The following is a 24,079-nucleotide window of genomic DNA, read 5'->3' as shown; positions in this document are numbered from 1 at the left end:
GATTGAAGTCACAGCCCCCAGATCAAGAGTTGCATGGTCTACTGCCTGAGCCAGCCAGGTGCCCCTTCATTGGGTTTTTGTGAAAGGAAATTGTTTGGGTTTAAAGTGCTAAGTGAGAGTTTGGGTTTTTTTTGTATTGTAGTCGTTTTGCTGGAGAAGAACAGGATAGAAGGATATCTTGGAGGTCCTTAGATTCCCTTGGGGGAACTTGGGACACAAGGGGATGTGAAAGGATGGATACGTTCCATTGATAAGTCTTCCTCAAAACTTAACTGAGTTGTGATTTCTTTACTCTTTTCTGTGGGCTCTGTCTCCATCTTCTCTGGAGACGGGTCTGGGTTTGGAAACTGTCCACTTTGGCAGAGCTGCCAATTCTTAATTCTTTCTCAAGTGGGCAAGGGTACATTCTGTTTTTGTTTGTGAGTGTTTGGGGGAGGGGGAGGGAGAGAAGGCACAGAGTAACTACTCACAGTGAGTCTTCATCTGAATTCCTATGTAACTGGAAGTTTCCTTTGTTTTGGGGAGATGACTTGGTAACACCGGCATTTATGTTGTGTGGGAGCGTGGTTGTCACTTCCCTCAGATGTCTGATTTAGGATGGCCATAAAAACTTCCTTCTTGTCCTTATCTGTCAGCCTTCGCCCCGCCCTGGTCTGAGTGCCTTTTGTGCACACTGCCGGATATTAAGCATCCCGTTCAGTTTAGAGCTGAACTGATTGAGTGTTCCCTGAAAGTTTAGGGAAACCATCTTGCTCCTGACTGTTACGTTTGGGTTAATGACTCCAGTATTCTTCCAGTCACCTGGCCCTTTCTTAATTTAAAAATTTTCAGTAATGAGATATTTTGAATATTTAGAAAAGTCCAGGGGAAAAAAACTAACACATTTTTGAGCCCATAACCGAAATTTAATGGATATTAACATTTTGTCATATTTGTCTTGGATCTCTTACTCTTTTTAAGATATAATGTTAGATGTAGCTAAGGCCTCCTCTGCATCCTTTCCCCTTTTTTCTTTCTTGGGAAATGCTTACTGGCCTGATTTGCTATGTATCATTCAATTTCATGTTTTATACTTTATATTTTTAATGTATTATATATACATAAACAACATATAGCTTTGTTTTGAAATCTTGCATAAATAGAATTGAACTGTATGTATCCCTTTGCAACTTTTTCTCTCAACATTGTTTTTCATCCGTCTACACGTAGATCTAATCCATTTACTCACCTAATCTTTAAGCCTCTTTCCTCCATTGCCTTTTTCACTTGTCCTGTGAAAAAATATCCTACCCATTAAAGTCCCAGTTTAAAGCATGTCTTCCATGAAAACTTTCCTGATTTTTTTTCTCCAACAGGAGAGTCCCCACTTCTGAATTCTCCTGTCATTTTATCCATACTTGTCTGGTAGTAGTTGTATATTTTTGTATTTTTGCTTATTTGTGCCCTTGGCATGCCACTTCTACTATACTCTGAGCTCCTTGACAGCAGAGAAGTGTCTTTTATCTTTGTATTTTTCCTGGGGCTTGCCACAGTAACTCATACATGGTAGGCATTTAGTAACTGTTAGTGACTAAATGGTTAATGAATAAAAAAGACAATCCTTCGCGTAGGTGAATTGTTAGTTTAATTAGGAGCGTGAGAGTGGGCCCCCATGAAAAATCGAGCTTATAAAAGAAAGATTCAGCACTGAAAATTACATAAAATGCACATAATTGGGTGAGAGTAGTCAAGACTAACTTCCTGCAGGAGATGAGAGGAAACATTCCCTGAGAAATGAAATGGGAATTGATCGGTGATATCATCCAATGAGGAAACTCCTGGGAATTGATCCTGATGGCATCTGTGAGGCACTGTGCTCCTGTGGCCAGCCTCATTTCACTAGCTATCAAATTCTGCTGTTGTCATCAAGGTCTTGACACCCTCACTGGAGATGGGGACACTGGCTGTTGAGAAAAAGCAGCCTCTCTGTTCACTTAATAAACACTGCTGAGAACCAGGAATTCTTTGGCATCTAAAGAAGAAAGTCTGATATACCCATTCGTATATATGCTTTTAACACTTCCCTTTTTTTTATTGAAACCAGATTGACTCTCAGCAGAATATTTTGAAGCTTTTAATTCTAGAAGGTATATTCCCAATATAACATCGTTTTGGCCTCATAGAAGTTCTTCCTTCCCCCGCCGAGTAGAAATTAAATATTAAGTGGAACTGTATGAAATTGCAGTTTTTAGGTAAAAGCAGTCAAATATTGGCAGTTGTGTATGGTCAGACCTTATATATCCAGTCTTGATTTTCTCCTGGTCTGCAGAACTTTGTGGACCTTTTTGAAGTGGATAATCCCAAGTCCAGTTTTTCTTTTGTAGTTATGTTAAGCTCAAATTTTTTAACATTTATTTTTTTAAGTTTATTTATTTATTTTGAGAGTTGGGGGAAAGGGACAGAGAGAGAGAAAGAATCCCAGGCAGGCTCTGCACTGAGCCTGACAGGGCTTGATACCACGAACCTCGAGCTCATGACCTGAGCAGCAGTCCAATCGGATGCTTAACTGACTGAGCCACCCAGGCGTCCCTTAAGCTCAACTTTTTAATAAAATGTTTTTCAGCACACATTTAGTATATTTTTCAGCACACATTTAGTATACTTGGGAAGGTTGTGGGTAAATGTGTGAGAGTTGTAGGCCAGAGTACACTGTGAAAAGTAAGTCCGAGATAAAACTTTTGCTCTCAATAGTTAGGCAGAATTGATTGAGTTGGCTTTAATGAGCATAGTTTCTTTGAATAACTGACACCCCCTCCCCGCCCCGCCCTTCCTGCCACCCCCATGTCTTCTCTCTAGTCTTGATAAGGGAGAGCTGGTGGTGGGGAAAACCATGGAAGAGAAAATTACCTGTGGCCCTTGATTGTATTTGGAGACTTAGCAGGGAAGAGGGTATGAGCCCTGGCTCCTAGCACCAGACTCTTACTTTGTAAACTCCAAACAGTTCTTAGGTTAAGGGGGGCAGGGGTGGGGGGGTGGGGGGGGAGGGAGTGGTGGGGCGGAGCTCAGGAAGTGGGATGGAGAGCAAAGACACAAAGATAGGGGGAGTTAGCAGTATGGAATAGGATTGAGGAACAGGAATGGAAAAATAAGGATAGGTTAAAGAGGGTCTGTTTCCTCTTATCCTTCAAAACCCTGTTATAAGTCTTTATAAACCTTGTACCTTGACTATATCCCAATTGCCTCCAGGCCACATACCTACTTGGAAAACATCATATATAGAATTCAGCTTTGAAAGTATTGGTTTTGTGTTCAAAAATGGTTCTTTGAGAAGTCAGGGTCATTTTGAATGAGTTGGTCTACTATTGTCCTTTGAATCATTAATAAATGACATTGAAGGAAAAGAAAATCCCTCTGAGCCTTTAGTATGAGTAAGTCTTGGTCTTTACGTGAAGATAGTCTCGTGTGAAGAATTGAGGAAGCAATGGTCTTTCATTCTATCGTGCTGCTAACAAAAATATTTTGGACAGCGAGTTCTCATCTATTTTCAAAACTTACCTGCTCTTATGAATTCCTTTGTATTTGCTTACATCTTCTTTGAATTAAGAGCTCACCTGGCTGAGTGTTAGAGTACTCATTCATTTTCTGAAGTTTTCCGGACATTACTAAGGACACAATTATCTGACATGAAGAATACTTGGTCGTGTTTAGTGACTGGGGATACAGACTTCCCATACTCCTCAAAATCCTGAAAATAGAATTCGAAAGTTAGACTTAATATTTGCTGCATCCTAGTTTCTTTGGTTGCCTAAAATAAATTCCTAGCTGTTTGGCACAAGGTGACCTCTCATTTTAACATTAAATTCCTTCTCTCTCACATCATCTTTGAAGTTTTTTGTAATATGCCAGTTCGTTATGGAAATTAAGATGAAAAAAATTGTCTACACAAATTTCTCTTGATGTTAGCTGCCAGGTTGAGACTGAATTCTTTTCTACTGAATACCTGCTGTGTACTGGAATTTGGACAACATGCTCTAAGGAGATGCCAAGGACGTGTTACCCCAGTAAATAAACAGATAGTAGGAGAATCAGCCCCTCGGGAATTCATGTTCTGTGTTAAATGGGAAATAGTTATATATACATAAATACGTATATAGAAAAAATGTGAAAAACAAATAACAACTGCAAAGTAGTATGTATACCATCATACAGCATTTTAGAACCTAAAGGAAATTTACATATTGTCATCATTTTCTAGGTAGGGAAATGAAGTCCAGAAACTTTGACTTGTCCAAGGTAGTAGTTACCATTAACAACAAACATTTTATTGAGTATTTGCCCAATGAGAAGTTAGGCCTCGGTATAGAAAGAGTTCAAGTCAATCAAGAAAAATAATTGTTGTGAAGACTGAATATTTGCATAGAAAGATAAATAGTAACACAAAGTCATGGGTGCTAAGTGTCAAGTGAGGAGTACTGTTATACAGAATAATATAGAAGTTTTTTGTTTGTTTGTTTCTTTGTTTTGTTTTTTTTAAAGTAAGCTCTTTGCCCAGCCTGGGGCTTGAACTCACAACCCCCAGATCAAGAGTCACATGGTCTACCGACAGAGCTGGCCAGGTACTCCCTGGAATTATATAGAAGTTTAGAGTGAGTAGATAAGGGGAAATTTTACACTTAGGGTAACCTAGACCTTAGAGAAGAGAGAAAACGGTAATTTAGAGGGGAAGGCATTAGAGCAGTGCGTATTTAGAAGGCATTTAAGGCATGGAACAGTGAACTGAGCCCACCTTGTCTTGAGGACAGAGCAAGTAGATGAACGAGATAAATAAAGTTGGAGAGTTAGGTAAATTGGAGAGGGCCTTAAATCTCAGGCAGGGAAATTTGGTTTGTACTTACAGTGAAAAATCCCCAAGCACAGAATTGTACGTGTAAATGAATATTTTAGGAAAATAGATTTCAGTTATGCAGTGTAAAATGGAAGAAGAGAGGCCAGGTAGAGACTGTTATAATAGTCCTGGGGAAAAGGAGTCTCTACAGGGGTGATGGTAATGGAGAGAGGGAAGAGATTCGAGTGATTTTGAAGAAAAAAAATAGACTTTGGTAACTGCTTTTATAGTAGGGGGAGATGATAGTGCATATGTTCTCAGTCTGGGTTATAGCAGTAGAGGAGCTGGGTTTGGTTGGTTTTTGATACATCTACTCTGCAAAGGGATACCTTGGTGGAAGCCTTTGGAGAGGACTGAGTCTGGCCCAGTATTCTCAGTACTGAATATGTAGTTTAAGTGACCGGTTTAAGTTTGCAGACTTCCTAAGTTAGTAGAACTTGGCTCAGAGCCCATTCTTTTGACTGTTGTTCAGTGCTCTTTTTACTATATCCTATTGCTTAAGAAGAGGTGGGTCAAGTGGTTAAAAATGAGGAGATGCCTGGGAAGTGAAATGGGAAGTCAAAGACCACATTATGATGAGGTTTAACCACAAGCCTTTTCAGTTCTGCATAGGTTTTCCTTCTCTTCAGACACTAAATGTGTACACTGTTGGGCTCATAATGCAACAGTGACCCGCATTCCTTAGAGCCATCTTCTGACATTCAGTTCTTCGTAGTCAAGGGAAAAGATTCCTTCCGATTTTGGATTTAATTGTGTTGTACTCTCTGACCTCCCATTTTGAAGATGAAATGTCTTTTCCTTTGCGTGTAGATAGGATGCTCTGGTTATAGGCTGTAGGTGAGGTAGCCTCAAAGGCCCCATCAGTCTTTTTGGAGTAAAGGGAGGAGGAGAGTTTTGGACCCAAATCTTTTAAGCTTATTTACCCCTGTCAGCAATTAAGAACAATTTACTTACACAGGTCTTATTACCTAAAAAGGTCAGGAAATACTGTGAATCAATAGAGTGTTTTCGCTAATAGGAAGTTTTAGAGAACTGAATAGCCTTCTAAAAAATCCTTTATATTTGGTTTTTAAATACATAGTCTGATATATTTAAGATGTGACTCAGTCTTGCTTCCTTTCCTTTCCTTTCCCTTCCCTTTTCCTGTTCTGCCAGGCTTTTATCTGCCTGGTAACCGATACCTGAAGACTCACAATAGCATTTTCTGGATCAGCTAACATTTATTATGTACCTACTACAAGGGTCTATTATTTATTTGTTTATTACTATTTTTTTTTTAAGTTTTTATTTACTTATTTTTGAGAGAGAAAGAGGGGGAGGGAGGGGAGTGAGTGCACAAGCGGGGTAGAGGCAGAGAGAAATGGTAACAAAAGATCTGAAGTAGGCTCTGTGCACACAGCAGAGAGCCCGATGTGGGGCTCGAACTCACGAACCATGAGATCATGACCTGAACTGAAGGCAGACGCTTAAACGACTGAGCCACCCAGGCGTCCCACAAGGGTCTATTATTTAATTTCATCTGCCAAGATGAAATATTCCTGGATCTTATGACTAGGGTCCTAGTAATAAACATTTTCCAGTGCTTGGCTTCTACAGTTCTTACCCCACATATTTATTTATTTGGGGGGTGGAGGGGCAGCGAGAGGGGGAGAGAGAGAATCCCAAGTAGGCTCTACATGGCCAGTGTGAAGCCAGATGCGACCCTAACTCACAAACTGAAAGATCATGACCTGAGCTGAAATTGAGTCGGACGCTCAACCAACTGAGCCACCCAGGCACCCTGATTCTTACCTATTTCAGTCTTTGCCATGGCTCATCTGTTATAACTTCTGACCTGGCAGGGAAGTGAAGGGAAGAAAATTTTACTATTTAATAGTGAGACCCTACTGTGAGTTATGCTAAGTACTTTATATATCACCTCACTTAATACTCATAACAGTTCCGTAAGATAGATATTTTATGCCTATTTACAGATTAATTCATCTAAAATACTTACTTTGTTTATATATTTATTATGGTGTTAATAAAATATTTATTAATTCAGCCAAGATATTCAGGTACTGTTTAAGGTGCTGAGGATAGCACAGTGACTATCAGATGAGGTCCCTGCTAAGGCACAGAGAAGTTAAATAACTTGCCCAAGGTGACATAGCACAAAAGTGACAGAGCTAAGCTTTACGTATAGATCTGGTGGATTCCAAAGGGAATGTATGTAACCACTATAACATGCTACCATTTACATATATTGCATGTTCTCTGTGATTACTTAAGTTATAAAGATAGGTGGGACTTCGAGTATTTCTTTGTTTAAAAAGATTCTCCACGAATCCAAGAAAGAAATCTATCTTAGTGCCAACAAGCACACCTGCCTTGTGTTTTTCCTCTCTTCCCCTCCCCCCTTCCTACTCCCTCTCCACCCACTCATACCTGGGTATAAACTGGACAGTGCCACCTGCTTTGGAATTTGGATGTATTTGTGTTTTGAGGACTGGGAGAGTTTTGTTTGTTTCTTTGGCTTCCTGAATGTTCCTTGCCCACTTGCAAGTGCTTTCTTGTAACATGATGGTGAGTAATATGTTGTTAATGTTGTAATGTGGTCATACCAGTTGGAATATTTTTTTTTCTTTTTCCCCCAGTTCTCTCTGTTGAGTATGTGAGTAGGGACTCTTGGGTCAAACTTTGGCAGTTCATTCAAATAGAGAAGGCTTTCTATATTTGGAGGACTAGAAAATAGTCTCGAGGTTGGGAAGACTATTAAAATCCAGTGTCTTCTGCCCAGCTGAAATTCAGTTTTGTTAGCATTCTAGGTTTATTCTTTAGCTAGTGTGATCCAAGAGAATACTTGTTTTAGATCATGACCATTATCACCAGGTGCCATATCTAGGCTAGATGGTTTTTGTTCTGGAGTTAGGAGCTTAAAAACAGGCACACAGGTTTTGTGGTAAGCATTACCTAGTAGGTCAGAAGCATTAAAAAATGATTAGGTCTGTGAGAGTGAGAAGCGGTGTTCCAGTTGAGTTCTAGGGATTAATTAGATAGGGTGAAGGGGGCTAGTGTTAGAAGTGGTTTTGGGGACCCAAGTCAATTAAGAGTTGGGATTTACGAATATCTGTGCAGGACACATAAGGTCAGTGAGATGATTTATGTGGATGTGACTAACCTAGTGCTTGGTCCTTGATTGGTGCACAGTAAATATTTGTTAAATCTTTAAAGGTACTTGAATGGTGAGTGTTGTCAGTTTGTCTTTCTGCAGCAGCTTTCTCATCAGTAAGTATTCCTTCTTTAGAAAAATATTTATTGATCCTTTGTGAGTAAAACATTGGGAAAGGGATTGGGGTATTGGAGATTTATATCAGATTCTTGCTGAAACTGCAGTCTTAGCATGTACAAATTGAATCAATTAGGCCTAGCATTTAAGGGCATAATTTAAGGGGAAATTTGTGATTTTGCTTTGCTAGAGTCAATCCTATGCTTTCTTGATAGAAATAGCTTCTTGATCCTGTGATAGAGTTGAAACTGCTTGCTTTTCAATTCCAGTTAAACTGGGTTCGATTTTTCCTGTTTGAGATAGTTGCCTATGATGTTTCCTTTTATTCTCCGTATTTTTTTCAGTGAATGAAGTAATACATTCGAAAGTATTTTGTGAACTGCAAAGCTAGCAGTTGCTATCACCACCACCACTACCAATAATAATGCTAAAAATATTAATGGGATAGGACTCATTTTAACAAGGGTTGATTTCCTGGATTAATTTCGAGGAGAAAAACTCAGGACCATGGGATATTTGCTAAATGACTTATGTACTGATTCATACTATTTGTACTTTTTGTGGAAGAGAGAAGGAAAAGCAGAGACCTGTTACTCTGAAAACTTAGCATGGGGCTATGTCATCATGAAGGGTTGCCTATACTACTTAGACATACTCTATTGTGGCAAGAAAGGTAAATAGGATTTGTCATATGTTTGACTTCAGAGGCTTCTCGTACATTCTACTGAAGTATCTATCTACATAGGAAACAATTCATCCTAGTCTGTTGGTAAGATCAATCACATTCCGTTATGGATCCTATACTGATAAAATGTCTCTGCCCAGGACAGTATGGCCTCCCAAAGTGGTAAGATTAAGGAAACAGTACCTTTGACCAAATTATCTGGCTAGTTGTTCCCATCAAAAGCCTTTACAGTCAACTTCTGATGATTGTCTTTCTTGGAGAAGAACGTGTGATTTTAATTCAGAAGAGCAAGTTGTTTAGTAAATTTGAAAGATGCTTACTTTACAAGTTTACATCTTTTTCTGTTTCTGGTGCCTAGAACTCAGTAAATCTTTGAATAAAGGAAGTTAGCTGATACCTATCTTGGGGTTTTCTCTGGAACCAGCCCATCAGATGAACGTCTAGGCTGTTGGCTTATTGGTTTATGCATCCCCTTCACTTAGCAGACTGCCTGGCACAGAGTGGGTCCTTGCTAAGTGCTTATTGAGTGATTGAGTCAGGAGGTTAAGGTTTTCATTACGGGAGAATTGCACTGACCTGGTGCTGTTGTGCTGATGGTGGCCCTTCCAAAGAGGAGGAAGAAATGTAGCTTTCCTACAGGTCAACGTGAATCAAAGTGAATGTGAGGAAAGTGATTGCTAGGATGCTTGCAGGCATTTTACTTTTTCGGATAAGGAGAAGTAATGTGTTAAAAGTTGATGCTTTATTTCTCTCTTGGTTTTTATTTTATGTTTTATTCTATTCAAAATTAGTTATTGCTGTGATTTCATAACAGCATAAGAGTACTATGTTATAGCTTCAAACTGTCCATAGAAAAGAAAAAGAAAATCTATCTCTTTGTCAACACTTAATTTTATCCTACCTTGTTCCTACAGAATTTCAGGCCTCAGGGATGTAGTGATAGAAGAATATTTTCAAATCCAGTTTATATCTCTAGTGGTGATGAACAAAACAAAAACGATGATTTGATTTTAGCATGCCTTCCTGATTGTCTAATGTAGATGATTGCCATTAATATGGCTTGCTTAAGTGATTAAATTTCCTAATTATATATCTTTTTCTTTGGTACACATCTGTAGAAGTGAGAGATTTAGCTGGGTGGCAGGAAGAAAGGAAGTTTTCATAGATAAATCCACAAAGGGATCACATGGAAAATCGAAAGTCATCGGTATATGTAAAGTCAGGTAAAGATTACTAGTATAGGAATCAACGGATTTATAGTCCATACACAGCATTAGTTAGCTCTGTGACTTTGGGCAAGTCACTTAATCTCACTCACCTGGTTCTTATACCTTCGTCCGTAATTTGAGGGTTTAGAATGAAGTGATCTCTGATGTCCTGGTTTTAAAGTCATAATTCCAAAGTGCCAAACAAGGAAAGCAAACTGACTTTCTGCACCTCACCACCAGGCTTATTCCACATAAACCCCAAATGTGAAGGGTTAATTATGTAAAAATAGAAGTGTATAGTCTACATTCCTAAATAGACTAGAATTGTCAGATTGTATTATATGCTCATAACTAATTTTATGTGCTTAAATATAAGAGGCTTGGTTGCTTTTAAAAGAAAAATTATGGGGCGCCTGGGTGGCTCAGTCGGTTAAGCATTCGACTTTGGCTCAGGTCGTGATCTCTTGGATCGTGAGATCGAGCCACATGTCGGGCTCTGTGCTGACAGCTGCGAGCCTATAGCTGCTTTGGATTCTGTGTCCAGAGACAGATTCTCTCTCTCTGTCCCTCTTCTGCTTGAGCTCTGTCTCTGTCTCTCTCTCAAAAATAAAACATTTAAAAAAATTAAAAAAAAATTATTACTACAAAAGGCACAACATACACAAATGAAAGAGACCCAAATAATGCTCAGGATATCTTGGGTTGGAGTTTCTGCTTCTTAATGTTTATTTATTTACTTTTGAGAGAGAAAGAAAGAGAGCATAGGTCGGGGAGGGACAGAGAGAGAGAGGGAGACACGGAATCCAAAGCAGGCTCCAGACTCTGAGCGGTCAGCTCAGAGCCCGATGCACAGGCCTTGAATTCACAAACTGTGAGATCATGACCTGAGCTGAAGTCGGGTGCTTCACCGACTGAGCCACCCAGGTGCCCCTGGAGTTTCTGCTTCTTAATTCCAACCCAGAAATAGAAATATATGTGTATTGGTAGAGTTCGTGGGGAAGTGGGGAGGATCGTGGTGGCCGGTAGTGTGGATGAACGTGGGTAGTATTTAAAAAAAAATTTTTTTTAATGCTTATTTATTTTTGAAAGAGAAAGAGAGCACAAGCAGGGGAGGGGCAGAGAGAGAGAGGGAGACACAGAATCTGAAGCAGGCTCCAGGCTCTAGGCTCTGAACTGTCAGCATAGGGACACGGGACTCCAATCCCACCAACCATGAGTTCATGACCTGAGCCAAAAGGGGATGATTAACCAGCTGAGCCACCCAGGTGTCTCGGATAGTATTTTTAATAGCAGAATATTAAAGAATTCTTTAGTCTGTGGAGTTTACATGGCTAGACTGATGTGATTTTGCCATAATCCCCCGGAGAACTGATATGAACCCTGTATTCAAATTCAGAATACCTAGGTCCAAGCTCCTTGCTATCTGGGTATCATTTAAGCTTTGTAAGCTTCTCTGTGTGTATGTATTTTCCATCAGAGAAGAGGGGATTAAAAATCTCAAAGGGTATTTAATTTTTAAAATTTGTATTAAATGAGGCCATATTTGTGAAAGTGCTTTAAAAACAAATCACAGCAAGCTATATTCAGCCATAATATGTTTGTTCATATAGACCTTGATTATATGTGTCTGTGGGGTGAATGATGACATTTGGAACCAGTAAATAATTCACAAGCCTGTTTTAGATATAGATTAGTTCTCAGTCATCCATACACATGGACTAGCATGAATAATTTAGAACTACAAATATTTGTTGGTCATCTACTATGAGCCAAGAAATTTTTTAGGCCTGGTTAGAATGTTTGTTTTCAAAGTTTATCATTTTGAGAGAGACAGTGCATGAGCATGCATGGGGGAGGGGCAGAGAAAGAGGGAGAGAGAGAATCCCAAGCAGGCTCTGCTCTGCAGGGAGCTCGCTGTGGGGCTCTATCCCATGACCGCAAGATCATGACCCGAGCAAGATTGTGACCCAAGCCGACATCCAGAGTTGGAAGCTTAACTGATTGAGCCACCCAGGTGCCCCTAGAATTTTTTAAAGCATAAAAGAAAGGTGCCAACCTCAATGATCTTAATTCTATCTAGAATGTATGTTGTTTTCCATCCTGATGATCTCTTACACATACCAATTTGAGAAACTTCCCTAACCCATCCAGGTAAACCAGTTGTTCTTATACCTCTTCCTACCCCACTGGGCACAAATAACATGTTTAGGTTTCTTCCAGCAGCCTGGAGTGCCCTGAAGGTAGGGCTGTAGCTTCACTTGTATCTCCAGAAGCCCTAGGGCGGTGCTTGGTACATGGCAGACCCAGCTTGGTAACTTTTGATTGAATGACTGACCGATAGTCAAATTGAGAGATAAGATGTATCAGGAAGTAATGTTACAGGGCAGTATTTGATAACAGCAAGTGCCAGTGAATGTTGCACATACTGGGCCTACAGGAATTCAATGAGGTCTAGGTATGGCTGGGACAGGTAGAGAACTTTAAACATAATGATAGTAATAAAAAGTATCTTCCTTTGAATGGAGTTATATAATTTTGTAAAAGATAAATTTCTTTTTTAATTGTTTGGGGCTTTTAAAAACTTAGTAGTTGTGTGCTGAAGGAAGTTAATTTATCAGAAGTTTACAAAATGAGTAAATTTCCTGTGGATAACTAATTATAGATGCTCAGTAATTAAAATTTTTTTTCCTTCTGCTATTTCTCTCCTTGAATAGATGTTCTGTAATTGATGGCAAAATGACCAATAATTAGGAATCAAGAAGGGAAGAGAAGATTGTCAGCTACTAAATGTTTGTGGGTTGATCCTAGAGAAAGAATGTGTTTTATTATGATGCCAGCCTCTGTTGATTTGTAGTATTTATTTTTTCTCTCATGTCAAAAGTTTAGTAATCAGAATCTTTAAGGGCTTAAGTAGAACTTTTATTTTTTACAGACTATTCTTTTAAAAGTTGAATTTAATGAGACTCAAACCTTGAACTATCGTTGACCCTAGCTGAAAGGGAAAAGAAAAAATTCGTTGTGTGTGGTAAATAGAAATACTGGTCTGGATCTAAGAAAATAAACATTATCATGATTTCTGTTTCTATTCAAGTTTCTGTTGTTGTGCCAATTTTATGACTCTCTCTGCCCTTATTTTTCTAAAGGTCACTTCCATTGTACAAGTCTTCCGAATTATTAAATTTCCCAAATAACTGTAATCCAAAGAGCCTTTTATCAGTAGCACTAAAAAGAGAAATGCCAGTTCATAAGGAGTTCTCTGTGAGCTTCTCCCTGATCTCTGTATTAGCATTTGGCTGTTAATAAATTTGTCTCTTAGAGATTCATTTCTGCTATTTGTGGGCCTGATTTAAAAAGCTAGAAACTTTTTTTTTTTAAGTAGGCTTCATGCCCAGCACAGAGCCCAGTGTGGGGCTTGAACTCACAACCTTGAGATCAAGACCTGAGCTGAGATCAAGACATGGACACTTAACTGACTGAGCCACCGAGGTGCCCCCAAAATCTAGAAACTTTTTAAAAAATAGTTAAATCTTGTTCTTGTTCTCCATGTACCACTGATAGTGATAAAGCCACAGGACCAATTCTTGAGTCCTTACTGGGCTGTATCCACACAATAGCATATGGTAAACCAATACATTGTTTGGGAATGGTAATTTATATGATAGAGTTTTTTTTGGTTGAGTTTTTTCTCTTAAGTTTGATTTAGGGAGAGAAAGTGGATTTTCCTTGGGTATACACTATAGTGGTGGTAGAAAACAATCCAGAATTGTGCAGGGTGAGTAGGAGGAGATGTAAACACTTGTTTTTGTCCCCCCAAAATAGACAACATGCATGAAATTAAGAGAATATTCTTTTTTTTTTTTTAAATGTTTTTTTTCAACGTTTATTTATTTTTGGGACAGTGAGAGACAGAGCATGAACGGAGGAGGGGCAGAGAGAGAGGGAGACACAGAATCGGAAACAGGCTCCAGGCTCCAAGCCATCAGCCCAGAGCCTGACGCGGGGCTCGAACTCACGGACCGCGAGATCGTGACCTGGCTGAAGTCGGACGCTTAACCGACTGCGCCACCCAGGCGCCCCAAGAGAATATTCTAAAATCTTTGAATCTGGAATGAATAGAGTAGTAAGGGGGAAAGGTGGGGAGGAAGGACTGGTAGATTAAAGACATTAGGGTTTCAGTAAATATGTGTGAATTTGCTATTCCTGGAAATTTGGGAATAAATGAGCTATTCAGCTGTGTCTATATGTCCGGGAGAGTACAGATAGTTTTCTTTTGCCGTTATTTTTGAGGGACCGTCTGGTAGAAGGTACAACCAAAGGAGGCCCTTTGTGAGTTTTCTTTGAGGCTCAAGGAGTTGAAAGACACTGGAATGGGAATGATAGACTAGGTCCTGTGTGCGTGTGTTGACTGTGCCTTGGAAATGGCTGGGAGACCGGAAGGTTTGTTAAGGAGGAGTGGTGAGAGCTTTTGGAGGAAAGATACCACGGGCTGTATTGGGTAGCAGTGGAGTGAGGCAGAGTATGTGGGGGGAGTTAGGCAGAAGGAAGGCAGCTGACCTTTTTTGAGGACTTACTGTGTGTGTTAGGCACTGCCCTAACGTATCTTCGGTTATTTAATCCTACCAAGAGGTCTGAAATGCAGATATTTTCTGTTTTATACATAAAGAAATGGAGACACAAAATGGTTGTACTACTTACCCATGATAACATAGCCCTTAGTAGTAGACTGGGATTTGAACCTAGATCTGCCTGAATCCAGAACCATTTCTCTCTCTCAGTGTGGTGTTGAAAAGAGTTGAAATAGGGCAGGTGGACGGCACGTGTTTTTTCAGTCCTCCGCGCTGGATGGGGTGTGCTGTAGTGCCAGGTCCGGTCTTGGGGGTCATATAGGCTGGGTTCATGAAAATCCTGGTCCTGCCGCTTCTTACCTGCGTAATCTTGAGTGGATTCCCTAACCTTTGTGAGCTTTGGCAACTTCATCCATGAGGTAGGGTTAATGATACAAACAAACCCCTTCGTGTTGCTTGGATGTTAAAGTGAAATAATGTCTGAAGCTTTAATGCATGTTACTTCCTGTCACTTCTTTTTTTCCTTTTAGAGCCATCTTATCATCTCTGGGTTGTAACATAGGTCTACACAGGTCTCTTTCGTATGGAATTTGGTCATGTTCTCTTTTTTCTAAGAAGGTTATATTTTGTTTCTTTCACTTGGAACGATCCATATTAATTAAAAACAATCTGCCAACAGAGTCTTTCCTTTTTCCCTCCCACCTAATCAAGAATTGTGTGAAATTTCTAAGGCTTTTTGTCCCTCCTCTTTCTCCCTGTCTGGATTCCTTGGGACTGACATCATAGACATGGAGGAGTCTCTGACCTTTGAAAATTCTTGACAGCCTTAAGTGTTGTGGTTTTCCAGTGAGTTTTGGGAGGAGTTGGAGGGGACTCAGACACAGCTGTAGTGCATCACTGGAACCGGGAGAGGGTATAATGTAAGAACGTGGACGCTTTGGGGGAACGTGGCAGACGAGAAAATGTAGGGTCAGTAGTTTCTCAGACATTTTAACATAGCTCTGTTATCTATAATCGGTATTTAATTTGGGGTCATTTTTCTCTGTTACTAAGTAGTTGGGCCCTCAGACCATGCAGACCGAATGTAATATTAGTCTGAGTTAAACAGTGTTTAAGGAAGAGAAATTTGTTGCAAATAAGATCATATAACAAGCACATGTCTTTACAATGACCACTGTTTTAGATTTACCTGTTTACAACACTGATTATCTGATTATCATCCATTCTAGTGTGTGTGTGTGTGTGTGTGTGTGTGTGTGTGTGTGGTGGAAACAAATGTGTAAATAAATACAAGTACTCTGGTGTGATAAATAATATAATAGTGGTAGAGTACCAGGTGCAGCAGCAAGGAGGGAGTGGGCAACTTAAGTTGGGAAGCCAGAGAATGTTTTGAAAATAAGGTAGTACTGAGTTAGTCTTATAGAAGAGATAAGAATTCACCTGCTAGGCCATAAGTCATTCCAGGCAGAGGGGACAACATAGGCAAAGGAACTGAAATGTGAGCACATGGTGTACTTGGGGAACTACCAGCACAGAAAGGGGAATGGTGGCAGGTGAATAAGGCAGGAGGGTCAGGGAGAGCCAGATTGTGAAGGAATCTTAAGTTTTAGTCATTGAAGAAGTTAGAGCAGTGAGATATAATACATATTCACATTTTAGATTGACCAGCCTCCATAAGCAAGCAATGCCTGGAGAGAGGAGGAGGGAGAAATTAGGAAGCTGTTTCCTGGAGTGCAGGTTATGAAAATCTGAGAGAGAATAAGAGTTGTAGCTTATGGAAAGTGTGGGATGGATCGGAGAAATTTTAAAGGGAAAATGAGTAGCACTTCATAATGAACTATTTGTCAGTGAGGATAAAGTAAGAGAGAAGTCCAGGGTGGCTCCCAGGCTTTTGTGATTGGATGATGGGGGGAGGGGCGATGGTACCATTTGCTAGAATAGGCGTACTGGAAGAGGAGTACTTTGGAAGGGGGAAGGACAGAGATGAGAGAATGAGATTTTTTTTTTTATTTAAAAAAAATTTTTTTTTAATCTTTATTTTTGAGAGAGAGAGAGAGACAGAGTATGAGCAGGGGAGGAGCAGAGAGGGAGACACAGAATCCAAAGCAGGCTCCGGGCTCTGAGCTGTCAACACTGAGCCCGACGCAGGGCTCAAACTCAGGAACCGTGAGATCATGACCTGAGCCGAAGTCGTACGCTCAACCGACTGAGCCCCACAGGCGGCCCCTGAGATCATGTTTTTATGTGCTGTGTTTGAAGGGCATGTAGGAGGTGAGGTGGAGAGTTTGGGGCTGTGAATACGTTTAAGGTCATCAGCATCGAGTGCTGAGGGGCATGAATGATGTTTCTGGTGGAGGTGATATAAAATGAGATGAAGGCCAGAGGTAGAGCCTTGGGTGCACTCACCCTTGGTGCAGGCACAGGAAGAGGAGTCCTCGAAGGTGACCAAGACACAGAGCCAGAGAGGCAGGAAGAGTGACCAGCGTCAAGTGCTACAAAGAGAGAACACTTCAGATAAGCAGTAAGGGTGATTGTGATGACCTTACTGTAAGTCAGTGCCACTCACTGTCCTTCAGTAGAAGCACATTTTGGCAGGATGAGCACTGCACCTAAGGTGAGGAAGTGGCATCAGTGGATGTCGTCGCTCTTAAGGAGTTTTGCAGGATGGAGGAGAAGAGCAACCGGCAGGTGGGGACAGGGGAGGAAACACGAAGGAATCCCTCTCGCCTTGTTTCATAATTTTTTTCTGTGAAGTCAGAGGCAAGATCACATGTCAGGAGTAAGGGAGGTGATGAGGATTGGGTAGGAGAATGGTGGAGGTGTGGGTCAGTAGCCGAGAAGATGGGTTGACTTGTACCAAAGTCAAGCGGAGACAGCAGTGTTTCATTGAAAGTAATGAGACTGGATACCATTAATTTGTAGTTGGGTTGCCCTGCGTGGTTATGTGATCTCGTCTTGCTCAGGAACCTCAGATAGCAGAGAAGTTGAATGGGAGAGCCATCCATATCGGGCCAGTGAACTAGACGGACAGCAGAACTAGGCTTTTACAGGAAAATAAGTGATTGGTCTTTGGGTTCATATTCAATTAGGCAAGAAGGGACAAAGTAGCATCTATCCATTTTTCTTCATCGCCACTGCTGTCATCCTAGTCCAGCTCACCATCACGTCTTTGCAATAATTTCCCAACCAGTTTCCTTAAGTCTGTGTGTTCCTTCCACATTCTTCTTCTCACTACAAACCAGGGAGATCTTTTGATATTTCAAATCTGATCATGCCCAGTCCCTACTTCCAACCCTTCAATGGCTTCTCGTTACTTTTAGGATAAAATCTCAATCTTTAACAGGGTCCACTAGGCCTCTCCTAATTCTCATTTTGTACCATTCTCACCTCTGTGTTTCTTCCTACCACAGAACGTTGAGCCAGGTTTCCTCTGCTTGGGGTATTCTTTCTTTCCCAGCTTGTCTCCAATTTCTACTCATTCTTTGGTCCTTAGATGTAATAGCACTTCCTTGGGAAAGCTTTTTCTGACTCCCTGTAAGAGATAATACCCATTTCCTGGGCATTTCTTTATTATAATCTTCTATGAAATTTTGTGGGTTTTTTTTTTCCCCTCCAGACTAGAATCTTTGTGAGGATAAAGATTGTATCTATCTAGTTCATTGTTGTGTCTCTAATCCTGACCATAGCGTACCTAACACATAGTAGGCACTCCATGATTTTTGTTGAATTAGTGAATAAGGTGAATAAGGAATTGGATGTCTTAGTCTGAGGTGAGGATATCTTGAATTAAGAGAGCAGGTTTAGTAGTGGAGAGGGAAGGCTGGAAGCAAGATGAGGTTGTAGCCAAAGTAAGGTGTTGGAAGTTGAAAGTACAGAGGTGCAGTAATTTTAGGAGATGGCAGGGTCCAGGACTGGGGCGTTGGAGTGGAGATGGAGGTCTTTGCATTTGATGAGATTATGAAACTCTCTGGCACAAACGTTGGATGGATTGTGCAGGTGGGTGTCAAAATTGCTGAGGAAAACGGTAGGATTTAAAGTGAGAGCAATATTAGGCAGGAGTCTAGGTCTTTAATAAATATGAGCGAGAGGCTCAGCCCTTTCATAGAATTCAGTGGGTAAGAATCAGGGTCGTTTGGGGTTCAGTAATGCCACAGTGCCTTGGGAGGCAGTGTGGTGCAGTAGAGAGAGCGTGTGTCCAAAATATCTGGGTTCAGACTTTGGGCAACCACCTGACTTTTTAAGCCTTATATTTGTTTATTTGTAAACAACCCATTTTTCTGTGAAGAAATGCTTTCTCTAATCCTTTTCTATGAAAATGCCATCATTCTTGGGAATAGATTTTATTGTTCCAGAGAAGAGAACAAAGGCCATTATGTGAAAGTTACAGAGGGAGGTGGGCTGGTGATTTAGTTTAGAAAAGCGTTTTCTCACAATTAGAGTTGTCCAACAATAAGATGGACATGTGGCAAAGGAATGAGTTCTCCATCAAAGCTTGTATCGATGTGGAGGCGGGCTGATTTCTCTGTCAGAGATGTGATAGAAGGGTTCCTGCATGGGGGCAGACACTGGATTATGTAATCACTAGTCTTGTCCACTTGGAGGATTGGCGGGTTTTGACCCCAGTTGAGATTTGTCTATACATGATTCAATCAACAGATGTTTGAGTGCCTCCTCTGCTTTGCATGAAAGTTTGGAAGCCAGTGTTTTCTTTTTTTCGTTCCTGTGTGCTGAGACAGAGCCCAGGACTGTGTGTCTTAGTCTGTGTTGTGGATATTTCCCATTTGGAATTTGAGAAGTGCAAGCCCGGTGTTGCTGGTGATGTAACAAAAGCTACTGTCCTCACCTGGTGGGTGGGGTTAGGGTGGAGTCTGTGGCCGCACCTGGAGGCATCAAGTACAACAATGTGCTGCCAAGAAGTTTGGTTTAGTGATTTGAATTTTTTAGCAAGTAATTCTAGATAACCGTTGGATCTCTACATTACTTTCCAAAACTAATTTTTGAAAAGAATGACCTACTATGTTGGCAAATGAGATCTGTAATGCCATGGCATGGCATTGATGGTTTTCACTGGTTTCTTAGTCACAGGAGCCTGTGTCTGGCTGGGTGGGAAATTGCCTACACGTGTGTGGCTTAATCAACTCTTGTCTCTTATTGCTGACTGCCGTTTGTGTGTTTATTGTACATCTCCCACATTCTTTCAGAAAGTTATTAGAGTGGCTTTCCTAAGTTCCTTTGCATATTTTTTTTTTTTAAGAGAGAAAATTGAAATTCATTTTGCTGCTCTGGTCTTGGTTTAGCATTAGTCATGCTTTTAAGTTATTTGGGCTGCACCCATCTCCTGTGACCTTTGAGACAAGGACTAAAATGGTCTTGGAGAAGAAATTCTTCTCTGTATCAGGGGAGGGGGAAGCCACTCATTCATTTATGAATTCTGAAGGGATTTAACTCTTAAGTATAAATTGTAAGAAACTAATTATAACTTAACAGTTTGAATTTGAGGTATGTTGGGCCAAAAGTTCCTTATGCATTGGCAGCCTTTTCTCACAATTGTGATACTGAAGAGGAAGGAAATTAGACATTGATAATATGTAGACCGAAAGAGAATGTCAGGATCATGTCAGGCTGTAGTGAACTGAAGTTCATTTTTTTTAACCCTGGAAAGGATCTTAGAGGTCATCAAATGCAAGTCTAGGATATACAAGAGGCAACTGAAACCCTGTAAGTAATTTGACCAAAGCCACCCAGCTAACATACACAGGTGTAGGTCAAAATCATACGATCCGAGGGTGGTGGAAGTAGTAACAGAAAGGAGAGTTTCTGAAACTTGGGAAGATGGATTAGGACCATCTAGAAATAGAGGGATTATATGAAGCATGAAGGACCCTGGAATTTCTTATCTGCTAACTTAAGCCGAAAATTGATTGGTTTGGTGGTGGCTGGTGTGGAGGTTCACTGAGTCATTTAATCATTTACTCATCAGGCATTTACTGACTGCCTACAATATTGTAGGTGCTGTGCTAAGTGTTGGGGCTACAAATACGAATAAAACACACCCCTGCACTCATGGATCTCTTGTACTACTGGAATCGTACAAGAGAGAATACTTTGTATTTTGCCCTCTCTCTCAAAAAATTCGGTGTCACCAAGTTAGTGACCTACTGGCTTTATGACCCACAAATCATCGCTGTTTATTTGCCTTAATATTTCTAAGGAATGCAGAAAATCAGGATCTGATCATACCACTGAACAAGCTGTGTCCTGGGGTAAGGGGCGTTTGAAGAAAAAGTATCTGAGTCACCCTTAGACTTCAGGTTGTTTAGGAGAAGATGTTTCTGAAGAGAGTCACCCGAGTCACGTTTTACCTTTGAGAATTCTACTTTTGGCCTTCCCCAAAAAAGCAAGGGATTGGTGCGTGTGGTAGGACAGGTGTGTTATGGTTACTGTAGGAACAAGCCGTCTTCTCCAGAGAACTAAACCTGTCTACTGTGGCCAAATTTGGTTAGAGATTGTTCTTCACTTTGTTATTGCTTCCGCAGCTGGGACTGCCAACTTCAGAGGAATGTGGATTGGTGCCAGGCTATCAGGTCAGGGACATAATTTCTGCCAAAGTCAAGTCTGAAAGAGGAGATCTTTTTCAGGTGAACTTATTTGGTTCATTTGTCCTGGGTGGAGAAAGGCATGTTTCCTGGGTTCATGAAGTCAATGGACAAAAATGAACTCTGTGTACCTTTGGGATCTCTACTCTGCTTTGTGTAATAGCTTATTGTTTCATTTTGCGTAGTTTTAGCTGTCAGTTTGCTCCTTCCGTGTCCACAGCCAGGCTCAGAACACTAGTCAGCTCTAAAGTTATTCAGTGTATAGTATTCATTCAGCAAATATTTACTGAGGGCCTGTATGCCAGGCACCGTGCCAAGTGATACATGATGAGGATACATTAGTGAACAAGACACACAAGCACTCAGCTTTTAAGAAACTTAAATATTAGAGGAGGAGACTAGACAGCAATGAATTAAAATAATTTCAGGGTATAGCAAATGCCAGGAAGGAAATAAACAAGGTGGGGAGTTCTTCAGGGTGGGTAGTCTGCTGTTTCCTTCTATTAGTTTGGGTAAGCAAACTGATGGAGGGAAATGGAATACTCTAGAAAGACAGAAGAAAAGCATTGAGAGTGACATTAAGTTTTGTGATTAATTAAGAAATTAATGGGGAATTAGGAAAGTAAATGTTGCTCTTCATAATAAATTCAACTGAAATGAATGAGGCAGGATAGTTTCCCCATTTGGTTAGGAAGCTGCGGAAATTGGGCGGTGATCATCCTGTCTCAGTGTAATATGAGCCTTATGTGTTTATTTCCTCCTCAGGTGGAGGGCTGAGTTTTGATCTATGTCCACCCTATCTCAGCTGCCTGAAAGTACTTAATGATCACATGACCCTGGACATGGATGCTGTCCTGTCGGATTTTGTCCGTTCCACAGGCGCAGAGCCTGGGCTGGCCCGAGATCTCCTGGAAGGTAAGGAGTCATGAGGGGAGAATGAGAAGAAAGTAAAAGACTATAGTGGGGGCGCCTGGGTGGTTCAGTCAGTTAAGCGTCCAACTTTGGCTCAGGTCATGATCTCAAGGTTTGTGAGTTCGAGCCCTGAGTCTCTGTGCTGACAGCTCGGAGCCTGGAGCCTGCCCTCCCCTGCTCACACACTCTCTCTCTCTCTTTCAAAAATAAACATAAAAAAAATAAAACATAAATGAATAAAAGGCTATTGTTAGGATGACTTGGAACAGTTTAAAGTGATCCGAAAGGTACTTTGTGTATGGCAGGCCTTACATTTAAGTTGCTTCTGATGACTTTGTGTATGACTCACCATAATTTTAAAATGCAAAATCCCCTTTTTACCTTGAATTTTGGGGGTGGCTTTCTCCACTGTCAATTTGTGCTATGGTAATGCAAGTGAAATTTTATATTAGTCCACTAAGAGCGTAATTCTAGATCTGTAAGGTTTCCTCTTTATAAAAATGACTTTTGGGTTTTTGTATTTGGAATCATCTGTGGTTTTGTTTCTTTTCTTCCCTTATTTGTATAGATGGTTCTTTGTAGAGTGAATTAAGTTAATGTTTTCATTTTGCTGCCTTCGTTTACTTATATCTGTATATACCCATAAATGTGAACATTCTAGACTTTAAGATCCTCAAGGCTTGGAATCATGTCAGTAGGATCCTTTGCTTAGAATCATAATTAACAGATGTTTTTTGACGATGGAAGTATATAATGGTACAAATGGGTAAGCCTGTGGAGGAAGGGGCAGGTTAGGTTGTTAGCCTTAGCAAGGTGTGACAATTTGACATTTGCTTCTACCTGTTAATTAGGAGATGGAAGGTCTGGGTTTAAACTCCAGTATGCTAATTCAGGATGACTCTGCCCTTGACTGGCATTTTCAGTTTTATCTCCTGCCACCTTCTTATGTTTCAGCCTGGCCCCACTTGTCACCTTTCCCTGGTCACATTGTTTTTGAAGTCTGCAGTGTCTCTTCCTCCTTTGTTCTCCCCAAATTCTCCTCATCCTCCAGGATTCAGCTCAAAGGCTTCCTCTTCCTTTTGTAACATGTGTTGAATGCTGTCCGCATTCAATATGTGTGAGGTACTGAGATAAGATTATTTTATTCTTAAAGTCACTCTGCATTATGGGTTTTATTATCCCACTTTACAGTTTTAAAAACTGAGGTTCAGAGAAGTTAAGGAGGATCTGAACTCAGACAATCTGGTTTCAGAGGCTGGCTCTTCACAATTATGTTACAATTAATATTGATGTAATCCCCCCCACCCCACTGCACTTTCACTTACTCGCGTGTGCACACACACGCGCGCACACACACACTTCTGTGTTATGAAGGAAAAGTTGAGGGGGTAGTATGGAAGTATAAGAGAGAAACCTAATTTAGGTGTAGGATACAGAAAGGCCTTTCTGAGAAAGTGACATTTGAGCTGAACCCGGAAGAGCGTGTGAGGGTAGCAAGGCAAAGGGATGGACGAGAGAGTGTCGATACAGAAGCTTACGCAAGGACCCCAAGGTGAAAGAGAGTTTGGCACGAGGTAGGAGGAGTGGAGCAAGAGTGGTAGGAAATGAGTAGAGAGGCAGGAAGCAGAATACGGGGGCCTTTGTAGACTGTAGTAAGAAGTTTCCATTTCATTCTGTGTTCAGTAGGAAGCTGGTGAAGCGTTGTAGTCAGGGGAGTGACATGATTGGATTTGAGCTTTGGGTGAAGGCTATAGAATGGATCGGAAGATGGCCAGAGAAGTGGTCGACCCAGTTAAGTCTGTTGCCACAGTTGAGGTGGGAGATGATAGTGGTGCTGTGGTGGCAGTAGAGAGAGAAGTGGATGGATTTAAGATAGGATTTCGAAGGGAAATCAAAGGGCCTGATCCTCATTTTTCCCCCTGCCTTTGTCTTTCTCTCTTGCTTTTTCTTTAAAAGCTAGCTTTGGTTGTAGTGTAAAGAA

The 24,079-nt window shown here is 40.7% G+C and overlaps 1 protein-coding gene across 1 annotated transcript in view; it reads left to right on the top strand.

Moving 5' to 3' along the window:
* Positions 1-24,079, top strand: part of OTUD7B (OTU deubiquitinase 7B) — a 52,667-nt gene that overhangs the window by 8,921 nt on the left and 19,667 nt on the right. The window contains exon 2 of the mRNA XM_030325039.1: positions 21,952-22,101. Within this exon, the coding sequence (XP_030180899.1) occupies positions 22,017-22,101 (85 nt within the window). The 5' untranslated portion in view covers positions 21,952-22,016. The remainder of the gene's footprint in view (positions 1-21,951; positions 22,102-24,079) is intronic.

Source organism: Lynx canadensis, chromosome C1, assembly GCF_007474595.2.
Source record: "Lynx canadensis isolate LIC74 chromosome C1, mLynCan4.pri.v2, whole genome shotgun sequence".
Classification (NCBI taxonomy): Eukaryota; Metazoa; Chordata; class Mammalia; order Carnivora; family Felidae; genus Lynx; species Lynx canadensis.
This window is presented reverse-complemented; position numbering and strand designations above follow the sequence as displayed.